Source organism: Zosterops lateralis (genome assembly GCF_965231275.1).
Source record: "Zosterops lateralis genome assembly, chromosome: 8".
NCBI lineage: Eukaryota > Metazoa > Chordata > Aves > Passeriformes > Zosteropidae > Zosterops > Zosterops lateralis.
The window spans coordinates 11,621,231-11,644,170 of NC_139768.1; the positions used below are offsets into that span (position 1 = coordinate 11,621,231).

Consider the following 22,940-nt stretch of genomic DNA (forward strand, 5'->3'; position numbering starts at 1 on the left):
GAATAAAAAATGAACTGCATAGCAGTGCTGAGAGACATATCCCATGACTGAGGAAAAAATGGGAGATGAAGTTCAAATTAAAAAAGTGAAATGACACAGCTGAAAGGGGGAAAGACAGAGACACTTGATTATGCAGACACAATGAAAGGCTTCAAATTAGCCATTTCAAGATGATACCATAGAGGGATTGTTGATGATTTCTTGGAAATTAGTTCCATGTTCACAAAAATGAAATATTATGAACTGTTAGTAAAGGAGCTCTGAACACAAAATTTATCAATATGCCATCACATAAATTCATTGAGCAACAACACTCTGAATAGGATACGAAGATCTTATAATTCAATCTTAAAATTGCAACCATAAAAAGATTAAAAAGACAAAACGAAGCAGTGCATAAAAGTGTGTCTTCTCTTTTTTCAGGTAAGGAGACTAAGTATTAGGACCTTTTGTCTTGGAAAGACCAAGAGGGAGATGTGGCAAAGGTTAATTGAAAATCACATCAAAACCTACACCCACCACAAGCACTAGTGATTAATTATTTACTAGTTCTGATAAAGCCATTAGTTAGATGGGACCCAATGAAGTGATTAGATGGCAGTTCAGTGAGTTTCTTGGGTTTGTTTTGTTCAATTTTTCTGGCTGTGCATGTGGTAATACATAATTGTGGTAACTAATAAACTAACTAAAGGATGCAATCTGCAGATAAAAGCAAGGGCCTAAATGTTTGGGTTTTTTGGGTTTGTTTTTTATTTCAGCTGCTGGAAGCTGTAGTGAATGGATGGAACAATCCATCCCTATTCATCATGCCTAATGAAAAGAATGTAATAAACATCTGATAGGAGTTTGAGGCAGGAAAATGAACTGCATTTTTCTCCTTTCTGACACAATGCAATGGAACTTGCATCTATCCAAACATTTAACACAATACATGATTTGAACTCATCATGCTAGGGAAACAATCCAAGCAAAATAGTATTCAAAATAAATTCTGTCATGCTATAGTAAAACTTGTAAATAACTACAAAGTAAAAAAGTAATAATTAGTATTACAAACATGTTAATATCTATGTATTACAGCTTAAGAACAATTGAACACTCCAGCCCGAAGCTATGCCTCAAAGAGATCTTCACAGAATTTTTCTCCCCTCTTCCCTAGCTTTGAAGCTTGAACAGCCTCACACTTTGCATCAAAGCACACACATAACAAGTCACAAGAGTTATGACATGACATTATATATATGCATATCTACCAAAGACAGTGACACATCTACTGTGTCAGCAATTTGCATTCTTGCATCATGATAATCTCACTATGTAGTTTCTAAAGGTTTTAAGCTCATGGTAAATAACTTACCTCATTTAATGCACACATACGAGCAATAGAACCTATGTTGTTGGTGATGGTGACCAAAGTAGCTCTGGCCAAGTCCTCTTTACTGATGGAGTCTCTCTTTTCTTTACTCATCATATGACCAAAGCTGTGTGAGGAAGATCATGTCTTTAACATGAGATACTCAGGAGTGATAAAAGCCCTTAAAATATTATCACTTAGCAAGCTTTGCTTGGATTTGATTTAAACTCTTCATTTGTGACAGATTTGAAATGTGAAAAGGAATTTCATTAGAAAGGCAGAACAATTAGTAAGGACACTTCCAAAATAACTGCAATGTAAATGGAAGCAAACTGCATCAGGCATTATTTACACCTGTTTAAAAAAAAAAGAGCAAGAAGTAGGTGAGAGATCTAAGGACAAACCCCATGATACATTGAGTAACATTTCCACGGACACGGTGCATAGTCCAGGGATTATGCACTCAGTTTAGCATGCACAGGAAGTTTCTCAAGGGACTGTTACAAACAGCTCAATTAACACAGACCTTGATGCTACAGCAGATCCTTGAAGGCCAAACCGCTCATAGTCTCCTCCATAAATATCTTTCACCAGTTTATCCACGTTGGTGCTGTCTCCTTTCGCGGCCATTTCCAGAGCTTCTTCAAATGTCTCGCAGCCAGTCAGCAAACAGCACAGGCCCAGGAACGTTCCTCCTCCAAGGCTAGAAAAGCACAGTCCCTTCAGACCAGCAGCTTCAACCAGCTTTCACCACAACCCTTCAGACTGCCACTTACAGCATGCTGTACACAGGAGCCAACCATATCTCACAACTCCTCCCTCAGAGGAGTGAACACAGACACTCCACACTGAGTTCATATTCAACACAAGTGTCATCCAGGGTGGTTTTAACTGAACTAGACTTGAGTTTTCAATCCTTAAATAGGAGAAATTATGCTAAAGGGTTAGCTAAGACTAAGGTCCAATCCAACACCACAGATACCACTTCGCTATTTGTAGCGCCCTAACTAAAGTTTTCCAGCAGAGCACTCAAATGAGTGAGGAAAGAATGATCAGTGAACAAAGGTAAATCTGTAAGGGCTGGCAGCCAAGACAGATCTTGTCCCACCCCTAGCCAGTGGCAGGAAGCAGCCTGGCTGGCTCCTGTTCAAAGCATGCCCACCATCAGTCCTGAATGTTCTTTCCCTGCAAGAACTCTGAGCAAGGAGCACTCACTTGAATATTTTGTAAAAGCTGAAGTACAATATTTACTGACTACATAAATTTAGCAGGGAGTATTTAACTGTGCATAACGTGTTGCTAACTCAGTAAAATTGTACTTTAGACTTTTCAGTCTTACAGACATGAACTTCAACTTACTTATCTCTACATCCTTCCTCATTCTTTCCTGGCCACTGACAAAGTTAGCTTATTTACAGTGACTGCAATCACAGCACTGAAAAGAAGGTGGTCAGTGAGACACTACACTTGCACTTCATGAAAAAGCACAGGAGGTGAGATAGGAACACCATTTAGTCCATTCTCTTGCATTATTGGGTTTTTCAGAACATATTTCAGAGCACTGTACTATACTCAGTATCTAAACAGTAGAAAGCTCTGCACACTAGCCACAAGTCAGTATTGATTTCATCATCTATAACAAATCAACACCACACTGCAGTCATGTTTTTCCTTCCATAGTAGAAAGTATTAGAAGAACATCTACCAAAGATGCCAAAATCTCTGTGCTTGAAAAAGACCCAGAACTGCAAGAAATCTAATGCCTCCCACTGAACTTGTGTCCATCTGCACTGCATATAGAGAAATAGAATGCAGGGGAGAGAAGATTCATTTGCTGGGACAGTTTAATTTTGATAATTCACAGCAAGAGATAGGAAATAGGTAGGAACACCAAAAAGAGACTAAGGCAGGTCTAAAGTTAAACAGTTCAATGATTTCCCTTTCATAGATGCCCACTCTGAAGGTATTCTAGGATATTTTCAGAGAGGTATCCTAAGATATTTTCCTTGCTACTGGTAGGCTTTTAAAAGAAATGGGAATACAGGCACAATTTGGAGCTGTAGCTACCGATCACACTCTCTAATTCTACCTGCACAGTTGTGAAGGAGAAAAGAAAACAATTAAGAGAAACAAAAGTAAATTTACCTGGATCCTGTAACTCTTTTATAATTGTCCTTAGAATACACAGCTAGGATGCTGACCCCTGAGCCTATGTTAACCAGCAGCATAGGATATGGATTATCAAGGCAGTAAGGCTTTTTCTGGCACTGTTCAGGATCTGTAGGATTTTCAAAATAATAACACTCTGGTTGGCCATTGAAACCAACAGAATCAACATAAAGGAGGCCCTGGATCAAACAGTCCAATTCATCCAGTTTATAGAGCTGTAGATCAGCCATCTGTAAAAGAATAACAAGAAATTAAGAAATACACATTTCCTAGTACAATACAACACTGAGAAGGACAAAAGGCTCCACTGAAGCAGTCTGATCACTTTGATAGTAATACATTATGCTATTTTAGCAGTACGAAGATCTAAGCATGGAGTCTGAAATAAAAATTCACTATCTGCCTGACAACCGGGACCTCCCAAAACAATGATGTGCTATGCAGTAATGCCATCTAGTTCCTCTGCCTTTGAGACATTCTGGGCTCTGCAAGCAGGAAGTATTTCTCCTCCTTAATATTCTGATGCAATAAATGTTTTTCCCCTCATTCCCAGCCCAAGAGGAGCTGTGTTCTGCAGCTTTTGGGCAGTATCACACATATGCCTACACAGCAGCATTCCTCAGGATGCAAAGTACTTGTGTTCATCATCCAACTACATTTCCCAGCAATTTAATGAAATATTCAATAGAAGCATTAAGATATGCACGTAACGTTAATATGCACTAAATATACAGTGGATTTTTTTTTTTTAGTACATGTCAGTAGTTATTCTGGTTATTTTTTTAAATTATGATGAGCACTTTTTAAAATGCCTCATGAAAAACAGAGACATAACACCTATGTTTGGTGAAAAACCATATAAAAAATCCAAACAAAAAGATTGTCAGGCCCACGCCCTCATTAGAATATAACTTAAAGAGAGAAAAGGCAGATGACCAGTAACAAAAGCTGACAAAAGACATTCTCTCTGAGATCTCACAGGTCACCATGACTGTACTTCAACAGACATATCTACTCACCATAGCATTCTATTCACTGGAATTAAAAATAACATCCCTTTCTCAAATGGTAATAACATCCCTTTCACTGACCAACTGCAGAAAGTCTCCTTTCCATTTTTAGGTAGAGGAGAGGGCAAAAAACCCCATAAAGTTGCCCACCCAAATCCTGAGGTCATTTTCATCCTCACGCATGCAAAGGAGGTCTTGCCTAACTCTATTTTCTAGAAAAAAAAAAAAAAAAAAAGGCAACAAGAGTATAATGGGAGTTATACAGTACGCAGCTGCTTCTCCAGCATTTGCATACTGCAGGAAGTTCTCCTAATAGCAAATGGAGAAGATTTACATGGGTACCCATGTCCTATTTTTAATTCTGGAAGCTATATTAAGCCACTATAAAGAGGGAAGATATTTCTGTGGAACAGGCATGGTCAATAGGTTACATTCTTTTAAGCTATTTAAACCTCCCCTGTTAAGTCTTTGCTCTACTTGTACACAGCTCTAACTTGCTCTAAGAGAAAGCCACACCACTCTTTGGGTCTGTCCTTTTGTTTTACTTGCCACTCTTCAAATCCTGTAATGAGGGAAAAGAAATAAGACCAAAAAGACCCCAACCAGCAGTCTCAAAGACCTCAATATAGATCCAGTTATTCACAGGACAAGTGAGAGAGGTGGGAAATATTTCCTCTTGCTTCTGTATTTCCTCCTGCCACTTCTGCATTTTTTTTTATTACCACATTGCTACACAAATTAAAATTAAAGAAATGCATCATAAAAGACTTGAACCGTTTAGCTGGCAAATACAAAGAATAAGCATAATTTGTGAGAATAAGTTTTTAAAGAAACGTTACAAAATTATTAAGGCTACTTTGCAAATATCTTGGATTTAATTGATTTCTATTAGACCAAGAGGAAAAGCCCCAAGATATATACACAAGACTAGGTATGATGCAAGGTATCAGCATAATAAACCCTTCATGCATTCCTTATCACAATGAGCATTGCATGGAGTCCACTAAGTCATCACTCCTTACAGGATTTATTTAGTTCAACAAACATTGCACATACCTGGATGACATAAGGAAATATTCTGTACTGCCCATGATCTTTCCCTAGGTTATGTGCTGTACAGTGTCAGTTTCCTCACCTTGGTGAGGAAGTTGGATGCAGCATGGCCAAACATGATCTAACACAGATGCACAAATGTGCTGTGAACCAGGAGCTGTTGTACAAAGACGAGTCAGTAGCAAGTTTATGGCCCCTACTGTCCAAACCTCTATTCTAATGCAAGTCAAACACCAGCCACAAGCTGCTTTTGTCTGATCCATGTTACACTTTTACAGAGATCTTGCAAGACACAAACAAGTAATAGAAGTCAGAGTAGAACACTTCTGACATCAGTACAACACCACAGACAAACCCCTTGATTCTACAAATTCTCCAGTCACCTCACCAATTCTGTAAGAACAGAACAAGAGAAACTCATCAGGTTCTTTCTCAAGCACTACACATAGAGGTTTTATTAGGCCCAGCCCTCCACATATAAAAGACACACTAAAATTTGTTCTGCTTTTTATAGCTCTGTGCTATATTTAACAGTTGACATACTGTAAGCAGGAAGTCCTGTTACTGCTTTCTTTCATGTATGATATTCATAGCAAACTGAAAAACTATTTTCCTGTGTCATTGCAGAAGTCTGGTTTTAATTTTTGGAATAATCAAAATGGTCATCAGTATTCTATTATGTCAATCCACCTTCCTTCAGAGAACCAAAAGCTCTGCAGCCACCAGACACTTAAGGCTCCAAATAGCTTACTGAGCCACCACTGTTCTTATTTCTAAACAGAAATTAGGGCAAAGTTTCAAGAAATGTAGTAACCCAATCTTGTACAAGAAGCCACGATAGAGACACTGTCACAATTCAGTCCCTTTCCCTGCATATACAACTGTGGTTTTGCTCACAATGTCTCAAAGCAGCATTGCAGAACAGATGTACCTGTAACCACTGTAACTAATTTACAAGTAGGCAATAATTTCTTCTTCTGCCATCACCTGACCTACCACATTCTACTCACCCTCAACTTTCAGCTGCTCAAACCGCTTCCCCTTAGAGGAGCCAAAGTTTATGTGCAAGCACACAAAAATGGAAGCTGTGTCTAGAAGCACATTTTAATCGGATGTTTTTCCTACAACGTTTACAAAATGGATTTGCAGGTCTTTTCCAGCCCTTTACAACTGCTAATGTGAAGGCAGACAGCAAAATGGTCAAGTTGCCCTACTCTGCACTCCCATAACTATATTCAGCATGGTGCCTCTCTAGAGGTTGTCAGAAAGTTGTGCTATGAGATGAACAACTGCAGAACAAATTTCACTGGAGGGAAAATTTATGATGATTACAAGGAAACCACACGTACATTTTTTTAAAGAATATTTTTTCTGCATTATAGCTAGACTGTAGCTATTCCTCTTACTCTAAGACTGCTTTTTAAATACTGGGCAAGGGAACAAAACACTTTAGACCTCAAGAAGCTCTCCAGGACCATCAAAAGGAGTGACTTAGGACTTCAACCATGCTTGCAAGCAGGTGCAACACACCAAGAGAAAGTAGCCAACACTTCTCCCTATAATCTTAGCAATAAACTCCTGAAACACAGCTGATTTCAAAGATACAAACAGTCTGTTGTTACTGCCTACAGATGCTATTCATTTTTTGTTTGGACTTGCAATGAGAAATATCTTTTTTTTTCCTGTAAAAAACTGTAAGGAACATAACATCTTGGAAGTTTTTAATTATCAATTATAACAGTCTCATTTACTACATCATTCTGGCTTTTATGTATGCTGGGCATTGCTCCAGGTTTTATTTCTTAGAAGAGCTTACAATCTAGCTTTTCCTTCCATCTCTTTCCCATTACCTCTCCTCCACTTTCATAAAGACTTTGCTTTCTTTATATTTTGCTTATCTTCACTTCAACCTCCAACCCTGCTACTTTATGGAGCTGAAAATAACCATTCACATCCAAACAAGACAAAGTCTAATGCAAATAAACTGCAAGTCCAACATTCACTGAGGCAGAAGATTCACTCTGCTTTGGGCAAAAAAAGCACTCATTAGGAATCCTCTGCAGAGCTCTGCCCTCTTGCACAGTGAGCCACAAGGATCTCTCCTCTGTCCTGGTAGGGAAGAGATGCACATTGTTTCCCTCCATTCCCTCTGAAGAGGTCACTTTACCCATTCTCTGGATGCCACTTTCACCTCCAGCCCAGCCCCTACAGCCTGAGGCCTCCAGCCAGAAGATTTTTTGAGTGTCTCACACCGACTGTGAAAGAGTTACACAGCTCACTCATCCTACAACACAGACCAGTGAGTTTATTTGTTTTAAGATGAACACAGTCTATAAGTCATCCTCAGGCATTCAGCTCATACCACAAAGTCAAGCCATAGAATTAGCTAATAAGCTATAACTGGCACAAGAAAATCACTATCCAACAGGCAAGCTCACTTTTAAAGAATTTTCCTTTATGGGAAGGTCAAGGCCTGAGTTTGAGTCTGTGTGGGTAGGAGATTTCCTTCTCCCCCTGTCCCAAATGTTCTTGATTAAGTGATTGGGGATTTTTAGCACAGATGCTGCTCCCAGTGAAGACAGTAAAATTTCTATTAAGACAAGTCAGGTTCTGCAGGTGTCTGTTCAGGAAATGAATACAGAGATCCCACCTTTGAGCCACTGCAATCAACAGAAATTTTATAATAGAGCAGGTTTTAATCAAAAGTCTGAATAGTCCTTCCTTCTCATCCTTCATTATGAGTTCCTTTACAAAACTGAGTGGCAGTTTTGTAAAACTAAAGATTTATTCCTCATTACATTAAGAGCAAACTTCTGTGCAAGTAATGTGCCTGTGCTATCATGGAGGAGTCACAAATTCATCTCACAAGCAAGTCAGTCTAAGTACTCCTTACTGTTACAGAAGTGGTTACTTGAACATTTAAAGCATATGGGAAGTGACAGTATGTAGCTGGGGAAAGGAGGAAGGATTACCAGAATTAAGTTGCAGATTCATCCATGCCTTAACACCACTGTTACCTGAAAATAAAGTCAGCCAGCCATAAAGATCATTCAGAGTCATTCAGAGAGGAGGTAAAAGAACAAAAACAAAAGAAAAAAAACCCTAGGCTGGAAACAGTCCTTTTGGTGAATTACTTACTGATGGTCTCTTCAATGAACATTAAGTATAACCACATGGTTGGTAATATTATTTCTGTGGTCTAGTTTAATGAATAGAGTCAATTTCCCTACTTCTAGGGGAAGCATTCAGATCTTCAGAATGAGTCAGATGATTTGCCAAGCTACTGACTGAGGAAAGATCCAACACGCTGCCAGCAGTCAGCAAGCAGACCATGGAGATCCCTGACTTCCTCAGGGATCCACCTCTCCAACACTGCAGATCATAAGAGGGAGGTGAAATAGCTAAGCATTTGTAGATTAAGCTGCCTTTTAATAAAAAAAATAAAAATATTAGTCTTAAGGTAAACAGAATATGTCTCACCATTTTATGCTATTTTTTTAATACACAAAACCAACAGAGATATCTAGATCAAACCTATTTAACTCATTTAGGGATTCAGAACCAGACAAAGGAACAGAGGCAAGTAACAACAGGGTATTTGCCTCTCTATTTTAAGGAGAAAAAGCTTCTATAATCTTGGAAGGCTTCCTTCCTTGGGATTTGAGTGTTGTTTTGCAATATATTGGATCTTCTGTACTAAATCAATGCAATCATACAGTCACATTGAGAAATACTCTGACAGACAAGTAACTTAAAAGTATATACACAGGAAAATAAAGGGCCTGAACAAAAGCTTGTTAGCTAGATCAAATGAGTTTACTAGCATTTAGCCAGATTTTTTAATGAAAGTAACAACATTCACAAACATACCTTAGTTTTTCCACACTGCTTCTAAGTAACAAACAGGAAGGTTTAAAGTCTCCTCCACATAAGGCATTTTACAATACTGAATCCTGCAACAGCAAGATTTACACTTGGCACATATTCTCTACTTCTAGAGATGAATTAGTGGTCAAATACTTGAAACAGGTATTTCAGAGCTTTGACCAACTCCTGAAGCTGTTAGAGCAGAACACACTGATAGCCAGCTGCTGATACCATGGCTAATGAAGTGTGACAATTTAAGTGCCAGGACCCAGAACACTTTGCCCTTTGAGAGAGACTAAGCAAGAAACTTCCATGTAAAAGATAATATTCTGTTTCTGTAATTCTCTATGGATATTACAGTTTAAGCCAAGAAACACTTGCTATAAAGGAAGGTATGGAACTGGATAGTTGTAAGGTGTCCAAAACCCTCCTTTTAGTGAGAGTGCACTTCACTGATTGCTTTATGCTAGAAAACTCCCTGGCCAGCCTTTATAGGGTTTGTCTTAAACTACCTACAGGTGTTGTAGCACACAGGATGTTAACAACACTGCAGAGATGTGGAATTTCATGCCAAAGTCATATTTGTGTTCAATAGCTGGCAAACAGCCCCAATTCCTCCAGCTATGGCTTCCCTTGCTATACTGCCTATGTTTCAGCTGAGATGAGACTGATCCCTTGCTGTAGAATGCATATTTCCAGCTTGTAAAGCCAAAGCTACAGAGAGTTAATGCTCAGCTGTGAGAGCCACCAGGTACCTTCCAGCTCATTTCTACAGCTGTGGGAACAAGGGACATGAACTTCCTTACTAAGCAACTGTGGCTGTTATTACATGATGCAGGAAGAATGAATTCAGAGAGACTGACCATCCCAAGGTGACAGTCAGCCTCTTCAGAATGTCCTGAAGTGACCTCCCATTGTCACTAAAGAATGTGGCCTGAATCATTCCCAGGACAATGAAAATCTACTCAAAAACACCCAAACTGAGGCCACACTGACTAGAACTAAAACTCATCTCCTACTGTGGTGCCAACATCCTTACACAATGTGAGGCAAACAAGTTTTTGAGACTTCAGCAGACTAACTTGTAAGGGACTTGCAATCAACCTAAACAACAAGAAATCTAGCACTAGTGGTGCTAGTCCACTAGTGGTGGACTCCTAGACCAATTCAGAAACTTGATAGTCCTTCCTTGGACATGGAAACAATCTAACATTCAGTGAAAGTGACTGCACAACAGCCTAACAGCTGGAATTCATTGTGAGCTCTTACAGCAGCCTTTTTTCCCCTCAGAATCCAGGTCATCTGGTATGTGAGGATGACAGAAGGGTATTGACAAAGAAAAAAACCTCTTGTACAGCAGGAATGGATGCTTAGAGTTAAAAATTAAGCACACAGAGGCAAGGACTGCAGTCAACAGAAGCTGGTGATTCAGTATGAGAGCTCCCTGCACTGAAGTAGAGACAGAAATGCAGCTGTAACCTGTCATACCCAGCAGCCATCCCTCAGCCCCAAGATCAAGTCAAAAGTTATGGACAGAAGTGCCAGACCCACCAATCAAGTAAATCATTCACATTACTCTTAGTGACGCTGTTCTGAGACAATCAGATTTGTCTCTTTTTCACAGAAAATAAATGAAGATACACAAGATATGAATGAAGATACAAATGAAGATACATCTGTCCCAATACAGATGGATACACAACAGACAACTGCCTCCTGAATGCTTTTTCTCTTCAACACAGCTTGTCCAACAGCTCTTCCATGCTTCTGCACCACAACCAATTTCTGAAGAGTACTCTAGCGCAAAACTTCACATTTACATCAGCTTCTGGAGTTCCCTGCAAATGGCTATTTTTAAATCCTTGGGGATCTGAGACCTACTCATCTCATGAACTGCCTTTCTTAAAATGGCACACTCACAGAACAGAAATCAAAAGCTGGCTGGTATTATTATGCTCCCACACACTGTTTCTCCCCCATGCTCCATGGTGGGTCTTCCATACTCTTGACTTCAGTCTGTTTGAAGGTTAATACAAACGGAAAGGAGCCTGAATCAAATCTCCATCCTGTATGGTTTCGTATCTGGTTTCCAACAGATAACCAGTTTGCGAGTAGCTATAGTGTCAGGCTTCTAGGTTGTCATAACCTACCCTCAGTTGATTATGAAGCATCTGATCATCACAACTGTATCATTAAAAACCTCCACATTTACTAAAAACATTCTGCGCAGCAATACTTCAATAGAATACCCAGAAAATAGAATAACCTTCCCTCTCCCCTCCATGTGTCCAGCAATGCCACCAATTAACAAATATGAACTGATTCTGTTGCTCCTAATCAGTTAGGATGGACTAAAAACAAAGTTATTTCCCAGCAAGTTTTAAGAGATGGGCTCTCATTATGTTTTCCCAAAGTACTTCCCACTGAACCCAGTGAACTGTTCACGTACCGTTCTAAAGTCTTCCTCAAACTTGTAAGCTCCACCTCCCGTGGCACAGAGCGTAGTGTGCAAACTGGAGAAGTTCTTTTCACTACCCATCTGTATGAACCTGTGCATGGCACAGCTGGGAAAGCGGATGAAGTGCAGGTTTCCTTTGCGTCCACACATAGTCAAATTTTTCAGTTCCAGGTGGACATCGTGAATGCCAGTTTTACCATAGGCTGTATTGGAGGTCAAGTATTTCCTAATGCTTTTCAGGTTTTCCACCTCCTCCTGTTCCTCCTCTGCAGTAATGTCCTTAGGTTCAAAGTAGACCAGTTTAACCAACGTTCCACCGATATCCATTCCAAACCATGGGAACGCTAAGAACAAGGGGGTTTGGGAGGAAAAAAGAGAAAGTCACTATAAACATACAGGCTAGACAAATCACTTAAATCATTTGCTGAATGACAGTTCAGTGCAGTCACCATAGCAGTATCTACTCCTGAGAACTGGGAGTCACTTACATACAATTTATATGCTTCAAACACATCTCTAGGTTAAGCCTTCACAAAGCCTAAGTTAAGAGAAAGAATAAAGAAAATCTCAAACTATTCTTGTCTGAAGAAGCAGGTTTTAATAAAATTAAAACATTTTTATTTCCTAGGAAATTGTTTTACTCTTCAGTTACCACCTCTTGACAGAGAACATTTACTGCATTTCACCCAATCGGCACCAATGGGTGAGAAATTAAATGAAATTGTGTTTCACCCAATTGGCTCCAATTCTGCTAAGAATTAAGGGGATGAGGAGGAGGAAGAAACAACCAAACAAACAGAAGAACAAGATTTCTCAAGTCATATTCCCACAGCGTAACATCTACAATTGCCTTTCCAAGCACAGTCAGAATTTCCACGGTCACAGGGCTGTGTCTGAAGAGCAGCAATACAGAGCTCCCATTATGCAGGAGGCCTCCAGACTCCAACCCACCAGAACCAGCAGCTCTGTTGGACTGCAACACTTGCATAGAGCAGCCAAAAGTGAGCTGGCTAATATTCAGTATCTACCACTGACAGACCCGTCCTTTGAGCATAGACTCCCTTTGCTGGCATATGCGTTAGTTTATCATACAATTATAAAAGAAATGCCACCATTTGTTTCTCAGCTTGCCACAGCTGGCCTAGGTCCTCCAAAATCTTTGTTTTGTTAATAGCAGGAGAAAATTACTATGGAGAACACCCAGCAGAAGACAGTAAATCAATCAAGCTGGCCTACCTGCTCCACTTATATATACATGTACATTTGAAATAGTAAGCCAGGCAACTATGAAGCAATAAGAATCGATGAAGCAACACATAATCTATACACAGGCACTGCAGATGGAGGGAGCTAGCAATGTTTCTTAGAAAAATCAAATTAAAAGTACTGAGTATACGATTAACATCTAAGACATTTCTAAAATAGCAGTCACACAGTCACCTTCCTGCTTTTTAAAAAGAATCAGGCGGACTGGCTAGAAAAATGATTCTACCAACTAGGGCACCTCAACTTAGTGTTGATACAAACTTGAAACCATAAATACCATATGCATAGCTGATTTTTCTGCCAGTGAACCTAAAAATAAACAACTTGGTACAAACACTTTAATAAGCATAGGAGGTACTTATCACACTGTCCTTTCTCATATGATCACAGATCACTGTTAAGTTACTCAGCTTCAGGCTGAAAGAGGTTTAGTCTTTTTTTCTTACCACAAGTGTCTCAGCATCATCTGGCTGAATAATTTAAAAGTCTAAATTCCCCAATTTTTAATATGCTCTCCCTGCCCAAACCAATCCCTAAATGTCATACATTTAAAACAGTTATTTTGCTCCATTGCTCTATGCCAAGTAATTGAATCATTGGTTTCCCCTCCCAGCTCCCCATGGACAAGGCAGGCATAGTGCATAAACTCCAATGAAATAGCTGTTATCTGTTGTAAAGTCTAATTTATTTTTTTCCATGCTGTACAAACAGCACAAAGACAGTGAAATTTAAGTCTAATTTGAGGTTTGGGAAGATACATCATCCTATGGAGATACATGAGAGTTCCTTGAAATAGGAAGAATTCAAAACAAGTGTTTTTAAAAGAAGTTTTATTTTAAATAAGAAAAATACATTATAGACTAACCTGCAACTCAAACACTTATGAAAGAACAAGGTAAATATTTATATGAAAGCTATCTGGTCAACACTGCACAACATTTCAATGCAGTGGAGCTCAGGATGCCAATCCTATTAGTGATTTACACGAATCTTTATTAAAGCTGACCCACTGGAACAGTAAGTCTCCTCCTCAGATGTATCTCAACTTTGCAAGCAGGAAGTTCAATTTTAAAAGCAGCATGACTGGACAATGCAATACAGAACCAGCCTGTAGCTAAGTATATGCCAATTTCCACTATTTTTCATTAAGGGCATAAAACCTGCTACACTCTACCTGCACCAACATTTGTTTTAAAGCCATAGTGCAAATTTCATCTTTAAGCAAAGGAAGAAGTTTTCCATCCTCCTATCAAATAGAAACCCAGCAATAAAAGTGTTAAAGTAAGCACTAACAGCTGAGAGCTATTCATAAAGGACTGCCAAGACATTTCATTTTAGATCTTAACATTTTAAGGAGTTATAACCAAATAATTCATGAAGAATAAGTACTGTAGAAAACAACTATGAAGTTTCTTCAACTCTGCATAATTCTTGGGATAGCTACACACAATGCTTGCATTTATAAAGTGAGCAGAAATACCAGGAAACTTTTTTTTTTTGAGCTAATTCTCTCTGTGAATCTAAGTTCCTTTCATTTTGTTGTGAGCCAAATGGACTGCTGCAGAAAGAAAGGAACTTTGCTTTTAGAACACCAGCAGTTTTCTTCAGCACAAATAAAGAGCCCAAGATCTGACAACAAAACCAGATATTTCAGTTATGCAGAAAACCAGCTTAGTTTTCTTCTAAACTTCTAACACTAGATCTCTGTTTGAATTACTTGCAATAATTCAACAACCATCTTGGCTGGTTAACCAATTAAGAAAGAAAATAGAAGTCTCAAAGTTTCTAACAAGTTGCAATGAAAATTATGTAACTTCTGCAGAACTGGAGTGAGAGGAGAAACACTTCTGTAAGACTTCTGTATTCCAATGATTATTTTAAAATGTATTCATTGTATCTTTTGTAACTACCAGTATGTTCCAAATCAAAATGCACCTCGGACCCACCATCAGTTTTTCCTGTATCTATATATAATTCATCTCAGCTGGTACCTATACACTTCAGCTTTCCTGGTGCCACTGAATGTGGTGCTAATGGGAGTGTGCACACAGACTAAAGGTGCTCCTGGGGTTTGCTGCCTCCACGAATACAGAGAGTAAGATGATTTAGAAGCCACCAAAATTAACAAAGCCTGCCCAGGACCACAAACAGGGGGTATGAAAGAAAGGTCTTTGTGTAGGTAAGTTTTCCAAGAAGTTGAGGGAAAATGGGGAGACAATAGTGGAGATTTTTTTGGTGGGTTGCTTTTTTTCGTTGGTTGGTTTTGTTTTTCGGTTTTTTTGTTTGTTGTTGGTTTTTGGGGGTTTTTTTTGGGAGGGGGAGTGGTGTTTGAGGTTTTCTGTTGGTTTGTTTTAAACTGGAAGTCCAGTATTTCATTGATAACTTTAAAAAGTGTCCCTGAATTATGAAAAGCCAGAAAAGCAAGGAGGGGAAAGTAAAATCCACCCCACGCCCATCTCAGGCTGATCTCACTTAGTCAAAACTGTGTAATTTACTATGAGCAGTAAAGACACCAGATATGTTAGAGAAATGTTCTCAGAACATAAAAAAATGCACTTTTTCATTAAAATTGTCTGAGAAGGCTTATGAGATGATTTCTTTCTTTTCAGTAGGTATGCAACATACCTATTAGATCAGTTGAATCTATAACTGTGGCAAAACCAGACCTATTCTATTGCATTGCTACACAGCAGTAAGTCAAAAAATAGCACTGTAAAATCTAGTTTTAGGTTCCATAATATCGATACAGAAAGCATCAAAATGCATCATGTGTTCTCGAATGTCTGGCATAAATCAAAGACTGTACTTATCTTCTTAAAAAAAAAAAAAAAATCTCTTTATGTTAATAAAGTGTCCCAAGTACTTAGTGGTTGGTTATGGTGAGATAAAAATCTGCACTAGTGCAGGAGCATGTGACAATGCAAACAGAAGGTATCTACAGCATTGCATAAGGAGGTAATCTGATGCACACCAACAGCTGTGTATCTGGGGCAAAGGTTCACTCACGAGAAATTCCACGATACATTTTACCTACTTTCTGCATTAACTCTGGGCTGTCAGCCTATTCCTACAAGGCATTATTATATTCAGATTTCAACACCTTGGACTTTGAAAAATCTTATGCGTAACATACAATATAACAAGGGCATGTGGAAAGTAAATATCAAATCACAACGTTCTGTGGAAAGTAAATATCAAATCACAACATTCTCCTCACAGATAAGCTCAGGAGAAGAGAGAATGAGAGGGAACTCCTGGGTCACAAAGTAACATTTACCCCCATTAAAAAAGATAACCAAGAGTAATCCTTTTCATACATTTAAACAACCACCACATAAGGTTAGCTGAATCTTTTTACTCCTCAACATTCAGAAAGATATTGTGCTTGAATCCTGCTGGTTAGAACATTCTTCTCTCTACCTGAGCCCTGGATTTATTCCTGACTCATTCGCAGCAGTTTCTTCTTTTGCCAAAACTGTTTCAGCTTATACATCTCTCTTAAAAGATCTGTATTCCCTTGAAGACAGGCAAGGTATTTCAATTTTTTATCAATAATTTGAATGGTGGTATCAATACCCTGATTTCTTAGTCATAAGTATCTCTGATGAAATATCTTCGTTTCAGCTGCTTTTCCTTCTGAACACACATATGTTGAAATTCTATTACTTTATTTACATTTCATTTGCATTGCTTGACACTTTGATGATTTAGGAACTTCCTCTGTTAATTGAGTCCAGAAGAGATGAGAGAACCAAAAACAGTAACAGAGGGGAAAAACAATCAAAACAACACACACATAACATGGCATAGTATTCTTACAGCATCTGAAAAATGATTTTTATTAAAAAAGGGATAATAGCTTATACATATTTTTCAACTACTTCTTTATGTTTTACACAGTTACAAAAAAAAAAAAAAAGGAAGCATTTTTTCTTTGAAAAATACTAGAATACATAGCTCCAAAAACTAATTATATCTGCTTAGTAATTAAAGTTTCCTCAAACGTTAAAATGTTAGAGCTAAATTATGCACACATATCAGGTGAAGCCTTCCAGTTCATCTTTGGGCAATAAGCACATCCTCCTCCTCACTGAAAACCAACAGACCCAAAAGTTACGACCAACCCCCCAGAAAGTTCAAACCCAAAAGCAGAGAGCATTTTGTCAAACAGGTGTGACCATCCACATAAATGTGGATATTACCACAAACTGATCTCTAAAGAAAAAGTAAACCTATGCAAACCAAATATCCCTGACGACCCATCTAGTTAAACTAAGGAAAAAAGAAAATAAAGAACAGATTTCCCAGCAGAGGCTGTAATAGGTGAGCCCTCTCTCACAGGCTTATCAGCAAAGTACACTGATTTTATGGGGAATCTTCCCTTCTGACAGGGGAAAAAGACTTGTGAACATAAAATTCTACCTCACTTTGTCAGAAAGTAAAAAAAAAAAATCAAGAAAATAAGGGTTTAAAGGAATAATTGCTGCAGAAAGATAGGCCTCATTTGTTGAAATATTGGGAAATGCCAATTATCTCATCATCTTCACCACCACACAAAGCAAACCCTGCAATCAATACTGGTCTCACATGCCATGTGGCAACTGCACTTCATTTTGCCATCTGTCCTTAAGAAAAGAACAAACAACTGCAAAGGCCAGGACTAAAAGCATCAAACAAACCAGTAAAAATGGTACTGTGTAGTATTCACCAGAGGAGGATTCAGTGGGAAGGTGTGCAGTACCAGGATAATTTGGGTAATAATGTAATGAATTTTTTAAGATGGTGACAATGTACTATGATTATTCCCTATATGACTAATACTAAATTTCAAACTTCTGCATGTACAAAATAAACTATATATTAAAAAGCATATCAGCAAGCATTCATGTATTTTAATCAACAAATACATTGCCCACAAAATAGTTCTACAAAGCACTTCCCTCAGCTGCTGTTTTCATTAAAGCCTCACTTCACTAAAACTCCACACATGAAGGTTCAGTTGTCACACATCTTGGGCAATATACTCAGCCAGCTATGCTTTTTACTCTGATGGGCTCTTTTTTCCCTCAAGAAATTCCAAAGTCCTCATTCTTTCTTAATCAAGTGGTTACATGAATCCCAAAAAGCTTTATTCTTTGCTTCAAAAAAGTTTTTACTATTATGGACAGTTTGATATGCAAGTGCTGACTCTGCTCAATTACACCAAATCCAAATGTAAGCCAAGCCAAGTTCTGCAGGTTTTGTTCATGAAGAAAATGTGAAGCAGGACAAAGACTACAGAAACAGTTTGAGACAGAGAGCAACTAGGGCATTGATAGGTTAAACTTGATAGAGGACTAAATTAACTACCAACAAGTACTGTAAGCACTATGTGATTAATCAGAGAACATTTAAGAGAAAGGGGCATGAGTAGCTCACCAAAAGCATTGAAAAAGCCAGAAAAGGCACTGGTTAATACACAGTCCCGTGAAAGGTGCAGCTTGTCAAGGCTGTTTCTGAATATTTTGTTCTGTTTAACCAGGAAAGCTTTTTAAATAACCACTTCAAGACAAAGGAAAAAAAGTCAAAACCCAGAGCAGCTGAATGCACACTGCTTCCTACTGAGTAGAAACATCTTTAAGTTTTGGCAAGAGGCAGCTGTGATCCTGACCATCCCTATTACCCTTTTGGAACATGCTGAACTTGTAACAAAGAAGCAAACATTTGTGGGTTTATGTGAAGGGCTAGTGAAGTGAGAGTGAAAAGAAACAGAGTACTTTTTCCCTAGATTGTTTCACTTGCAGAGTTTACTAAGGAATTACTCAGTACCTTCATACCTACTAGTAAGAAAGAGTACTAATCAATAAACCAGAGAGAATTAAGGAAATACGGAATTAACAAGTAGAACGTTTGAGTCCCAGCCTTAAACCCAAACCTGAAATGGACAGCCAGTTCACGAACACTTCCTAAATAAGAAGCATATTACAAATTTAAGCTGTTTAGAAATATTATTTTTTCCCCTGCCACTCAGAATAACTCGCTCCAGGTTCCCAGATTCATTCTAACGTTTGGGAAAGGAGCAGGCACTAAGCCCGCGGAGCCTTCCCAGGCTCCGGAGCGCCCCGGCGTTACTCACAGTGTTTCTTGTGCACTATGAGCTTCATGCGTGCGGCGGGGAGGCGGCGGGACGGGCAGGAGCCTGGGCACCGCCCGACGCGCGGCTGGGCAAGAGCGGCCGCCGCTCCTCGCCCGCGTTTGTGCCGGGCCGCCGCTCCCCGCCCGCCGCCGCCCCATTGGCGCAGGGCGGGCCCGGCCCACGCGGGAGCGGGGCGATGCCCGGGCGGCGCCGCCGCATTGGCCGGCCCGGGGCCCTCGCTCCGCCCGCCCGGCACCGGCGTTGGGGGGCGGAACGCCCGCGGCGCGGAGCCGGGCGGCCTCAGCCCCGTGTGCCGTCAGCCCCGGCCGGGCGGCGCTCCGCGGGGAGGGAGGGAGGAGGCGCGGGAGCGGCACCGGGCCGGGCTGCGGCAGCGCCGCGCGGAGCGGAGGGAACGGGCCGGCGCCGCTCCCCGGAGCCGCCGCGCTCATCACTTACGTGGCCTGTGCCGCCGGCCCGAGTCCAGCCTCCGGCGCAGCCTGCATTTCTTGGCCGGGGAGCCGTGGCTGAGCGGCGGCGGCTCCGGGCGCAGCAGCAGCGGGTGCGGCGGCTCCCCGTTGCCGAGCGGCGGGCCCGAGGGGTGGAAGCCGTTCTGCAGCAGCCCGCCGAGCAGCGAGCAGGAGGCGGCGGCGGGCGGCGGCCCCGCCGGGGCGGCGGGCTGGGCGCGGAGCTGCTCGCCCATGGCGGCGGCCTCTCCCCTTTGTCTCCCGGCTCAGGTCCGGCCGGGCGCGGCGGAGGCTCCGCTCATGCCGGCGGCCGTGCCCGCTGCTCCCGGCGCTGGGATGCGGCGCCCGCCCCCCCGCACGGCGCAGGCGTCCTGCCCGCAGCGCGCTGCAGAGACAGGGGCGGCCGCCGCCCTCGCCGGGGACGCGGCGACCCCCCCGCCCGGGCAGCGTGCGCGCTCCCGGCGCCGCGCCCCGCACCTGCGGGCCCCCGGCAGCCGCCCCGGGAGCGCGCCCCGGTACAGCACTGAGCGGGCTGCCCCTGGCACCGCGGGCATTCTCGCTCCGCCGTACCCTGGCGCTACTCAGGTAGCCCCGTGTGTCTCGGTGCGGCGCTCACAGGTACGCCCTGTACCTCACACAAAGTTATTTATGCATCGCTAGGAACGTTCAAGTTTTTGTCTGCGTTGTCACGTGCCATCACTCAACAGCTTAGAGCGACTACGGTGACCTTGAATGTGTCTGACCTCATGCTTTTTTAGTGTCTTGGCTTTCCCTGCACAGCACTGATAATCTTGTGACTGTGATTTATTCTCTGACCGCTGAAATATCCAAGTGTAAAAATGCGTTTTCTGAACGGAATATATCAAATATCAAGTGGAGATAAAATAAATCTGGGTGAACTATGCTGTGGTGCCATGTGCACTTGAAAAGAAACACTAATTGAATTTTGTTCTGCACATGAAGGTCATTTCTTTATAGTGACAGTGCCAGTCACTACACACATGGTTGTTCTTAAAGTAAAAACAGGTCTCATAATGGCTCCTTCTTACACATAGAATAATTCAGGACATGGGGCCTCCACAGTAGAACCCGTGCAAAGAATGAAGAGCTATTATAACTGCCTCCAGAAAGGGATATTGCATTAAGAAATGGCTTCATGAGAGGTAATGTGGCATTCTCTCCACTTCTGGGCTGGGATCAGAATATTATGTTTAGGTAACTGGGAGCAAGCAACAGAAAAACGTGCACACCAAGTTGGGAAAATAAAGAAAGAATGTTTGAGAACAAAGTAAAATTTTCTTCCTAAAAGCCTGCAAGCAATATTCTGAAGATGATTTAAATACTTAGATTTTTCTCAATATTCTTATGCATAAGCACTTGTAATTGCCAGCTCAAAAGCAACTGCCCTGAAGAGGGTAAGAAGGAAGACAGGCTACAAACATTCACTGCTACATGGGAGATTAGTGCTTCTAAAAGTGTGAAATTCCTTGAGAAGTCCCTAACTTATACGATTATGTTTAAACTACAATGCAGAAGGCTGCTGCCTGGACTGGCACAGACCCTCATGTCATTTGATGGCAGATCTAGGCAGCTGGCTGGGTACACTTTATGAAACTGTCCAACCTCTCAGGGCATGAGGAATCCTTGCTACTGTCCCCAGCAGGTAACAGTTGTCCCTTCTCATCCCTGACACAGAAACTGACTGCACATACAGCCAGTCCAATATGGAACAGGAGATCAAACCTGGTTTTCTCTGCATTTGCTGGGAGCAGACACATGAGCAGTTACTGTGTCTCAGCTGAAAGGTGGCAACTTTTTACCTTACTCCAACAAAAGCAAGAGCACCTTTAATTGCACACTTAAATTTCCTTGTAGCAGAACAGTTCTTCCACTGGCTCACTGGAATACTGTACTCAAGTACTGTGTCCAATTTTAGGCTTCTAAGAAACTTTTGGAGTAACTAACAGAATGAAATGAAAACATGAAATGAAAACATCAGGTTTTAGTCTCTGAAATGAAAGTTTAAGGGGTAATCATTCTGGAACAGGTAACAGCAAAGGAAATATCACAGTTGTTGAGAAATAAGAAAATTCTCAAGTGGCAACTGCAGGAAGGGAAATTTACTTCACACTGGAGGCAGGCATTTCTTAGCATGAAGTTAGACAAGGATTAGACTGAACTGCAAGTCTTAGCTGTTCACTGCAAGCAAATTTTTAAGAGAAGCTAAGTATCTGTGGATGAATGGTTTACGTAGAACCAATCCAAACTTGAAGCAAGGAGAAGGCACCTCTCTGAACTTCCTTCCAATCCTTTATTTCTAACTGAGTATTTCCTAATATTTCGCTTTTAATTTTGCACAATCATGCCACAGATAGAAATGGACTGGAACATATAAAATCTGTAAATGAAGTCATGGCATTTATTATAAGTGAAGTTTCTAACACCTTGGTGCAACTAAAGTAAATTTTCCCCCTTCCTTTCACCATAGCTTTCTAAACAAACCCTGTTTGCCAGTTCAGTTTTCAGTTAAACTTGTAAGACAATCTAAATAGAATCTAGGTGCAATATTGACAAACAAAGTCAAGGATGATTTCAGTTCTTTCAAAATTAATGCTTACTCAGTATTTCTGTCTTTCTTCTTCAACTGAAGCAGTGGTAGCTCCTAGTTTATGTATTAAAATATTTTCTATATATCTCACTGTAAACCAGCAATTTGTTGGGAAAAGGACTACAAACACCTTCTATGCTGAACAATCCAGGACACAAATGACATCACTGAACAAGTCTGCTATACTGCCTCACTGCATATTACACATTTGCACAGCAAACACTTCATGGATTAGTCCATACCTGCCTGTGCTTCAAACACTCATCTTTCCGCCACCTCTTTTTATTTGTTTATAAACACAAAGGGCAAGTCTGTAATTCTCTAACGCTGTCAATTTCAGCAAACTACTGACTCCCATGCAGTTAGGATAATTTGCCATTGAACGCTCAAAAGTGCTGTGCTCCAGGTCTTCCATTGGTCTTTCAAAACCAATGCAACTGGAAAAAACAAGAAAATACACCATCCTTTCAGGTATATTATCATCAGGCAACCTGGCTTGCAACTTTTTAGGAACCTCTGAGGGTTATATCTCCCTCCATTCCACGGGATTCCTATATCCATGATCTAAGGCTAAGC

General features: G+C 40.7%; 1 protein-coding gene across 7 annotated transcripts in view; it reads right to left on the bottom strand.

The window, feature by feature from the left end:
- Positions 1 to 22,940, bottom strand: part of PANK1 (pantothenate kinase 1) — a 34,055-nt gene that overhangs the window by 5,412 nt on the left and 5,703 nt on the right. For 2 of the 7 annotated variants that reach the window (XM_083865879.1, XM_083865878.1), the window contains exons 1-5: positions 19,749 to 20,007; positions 11,903 to 12,255; positions 3,500 to 3,753; positions 1,881 to 2,057; positions 1,358 to 1,481 (exon numbers count right to left, since the gene is read on the bottom strand). In XM_083865879.1, the coding sequence (XP_083722005.1) occupies positions 1,358 to 1,481; positions 1,881 to 2,057; positions 3,500 to 3,753; positions 11,903 to 12,255; positions 19,749 to 19,992 (1,152 nt within the window). In that variant the 5' untranslated portion in view covers positions 19,993 to 20,007. Of the gene's footprint in view, positions 1 to 1,357; positions 1,482 to 1,880; positions 2,058 to 2,130; positions 2,397 to 3,499; positions 3,754 to 11,902; positions 12,256 to 19,292; positions 19,593 to 19,748; positions 20,008 to 20,326; positions 20,403 to 22,940 lie in introns of those variants that run through there. The other 5 variants (XM_083865880.1, XM_083865881.1, XM_083865883.1 and 2 more) reach the window with 4 other exon arrangements.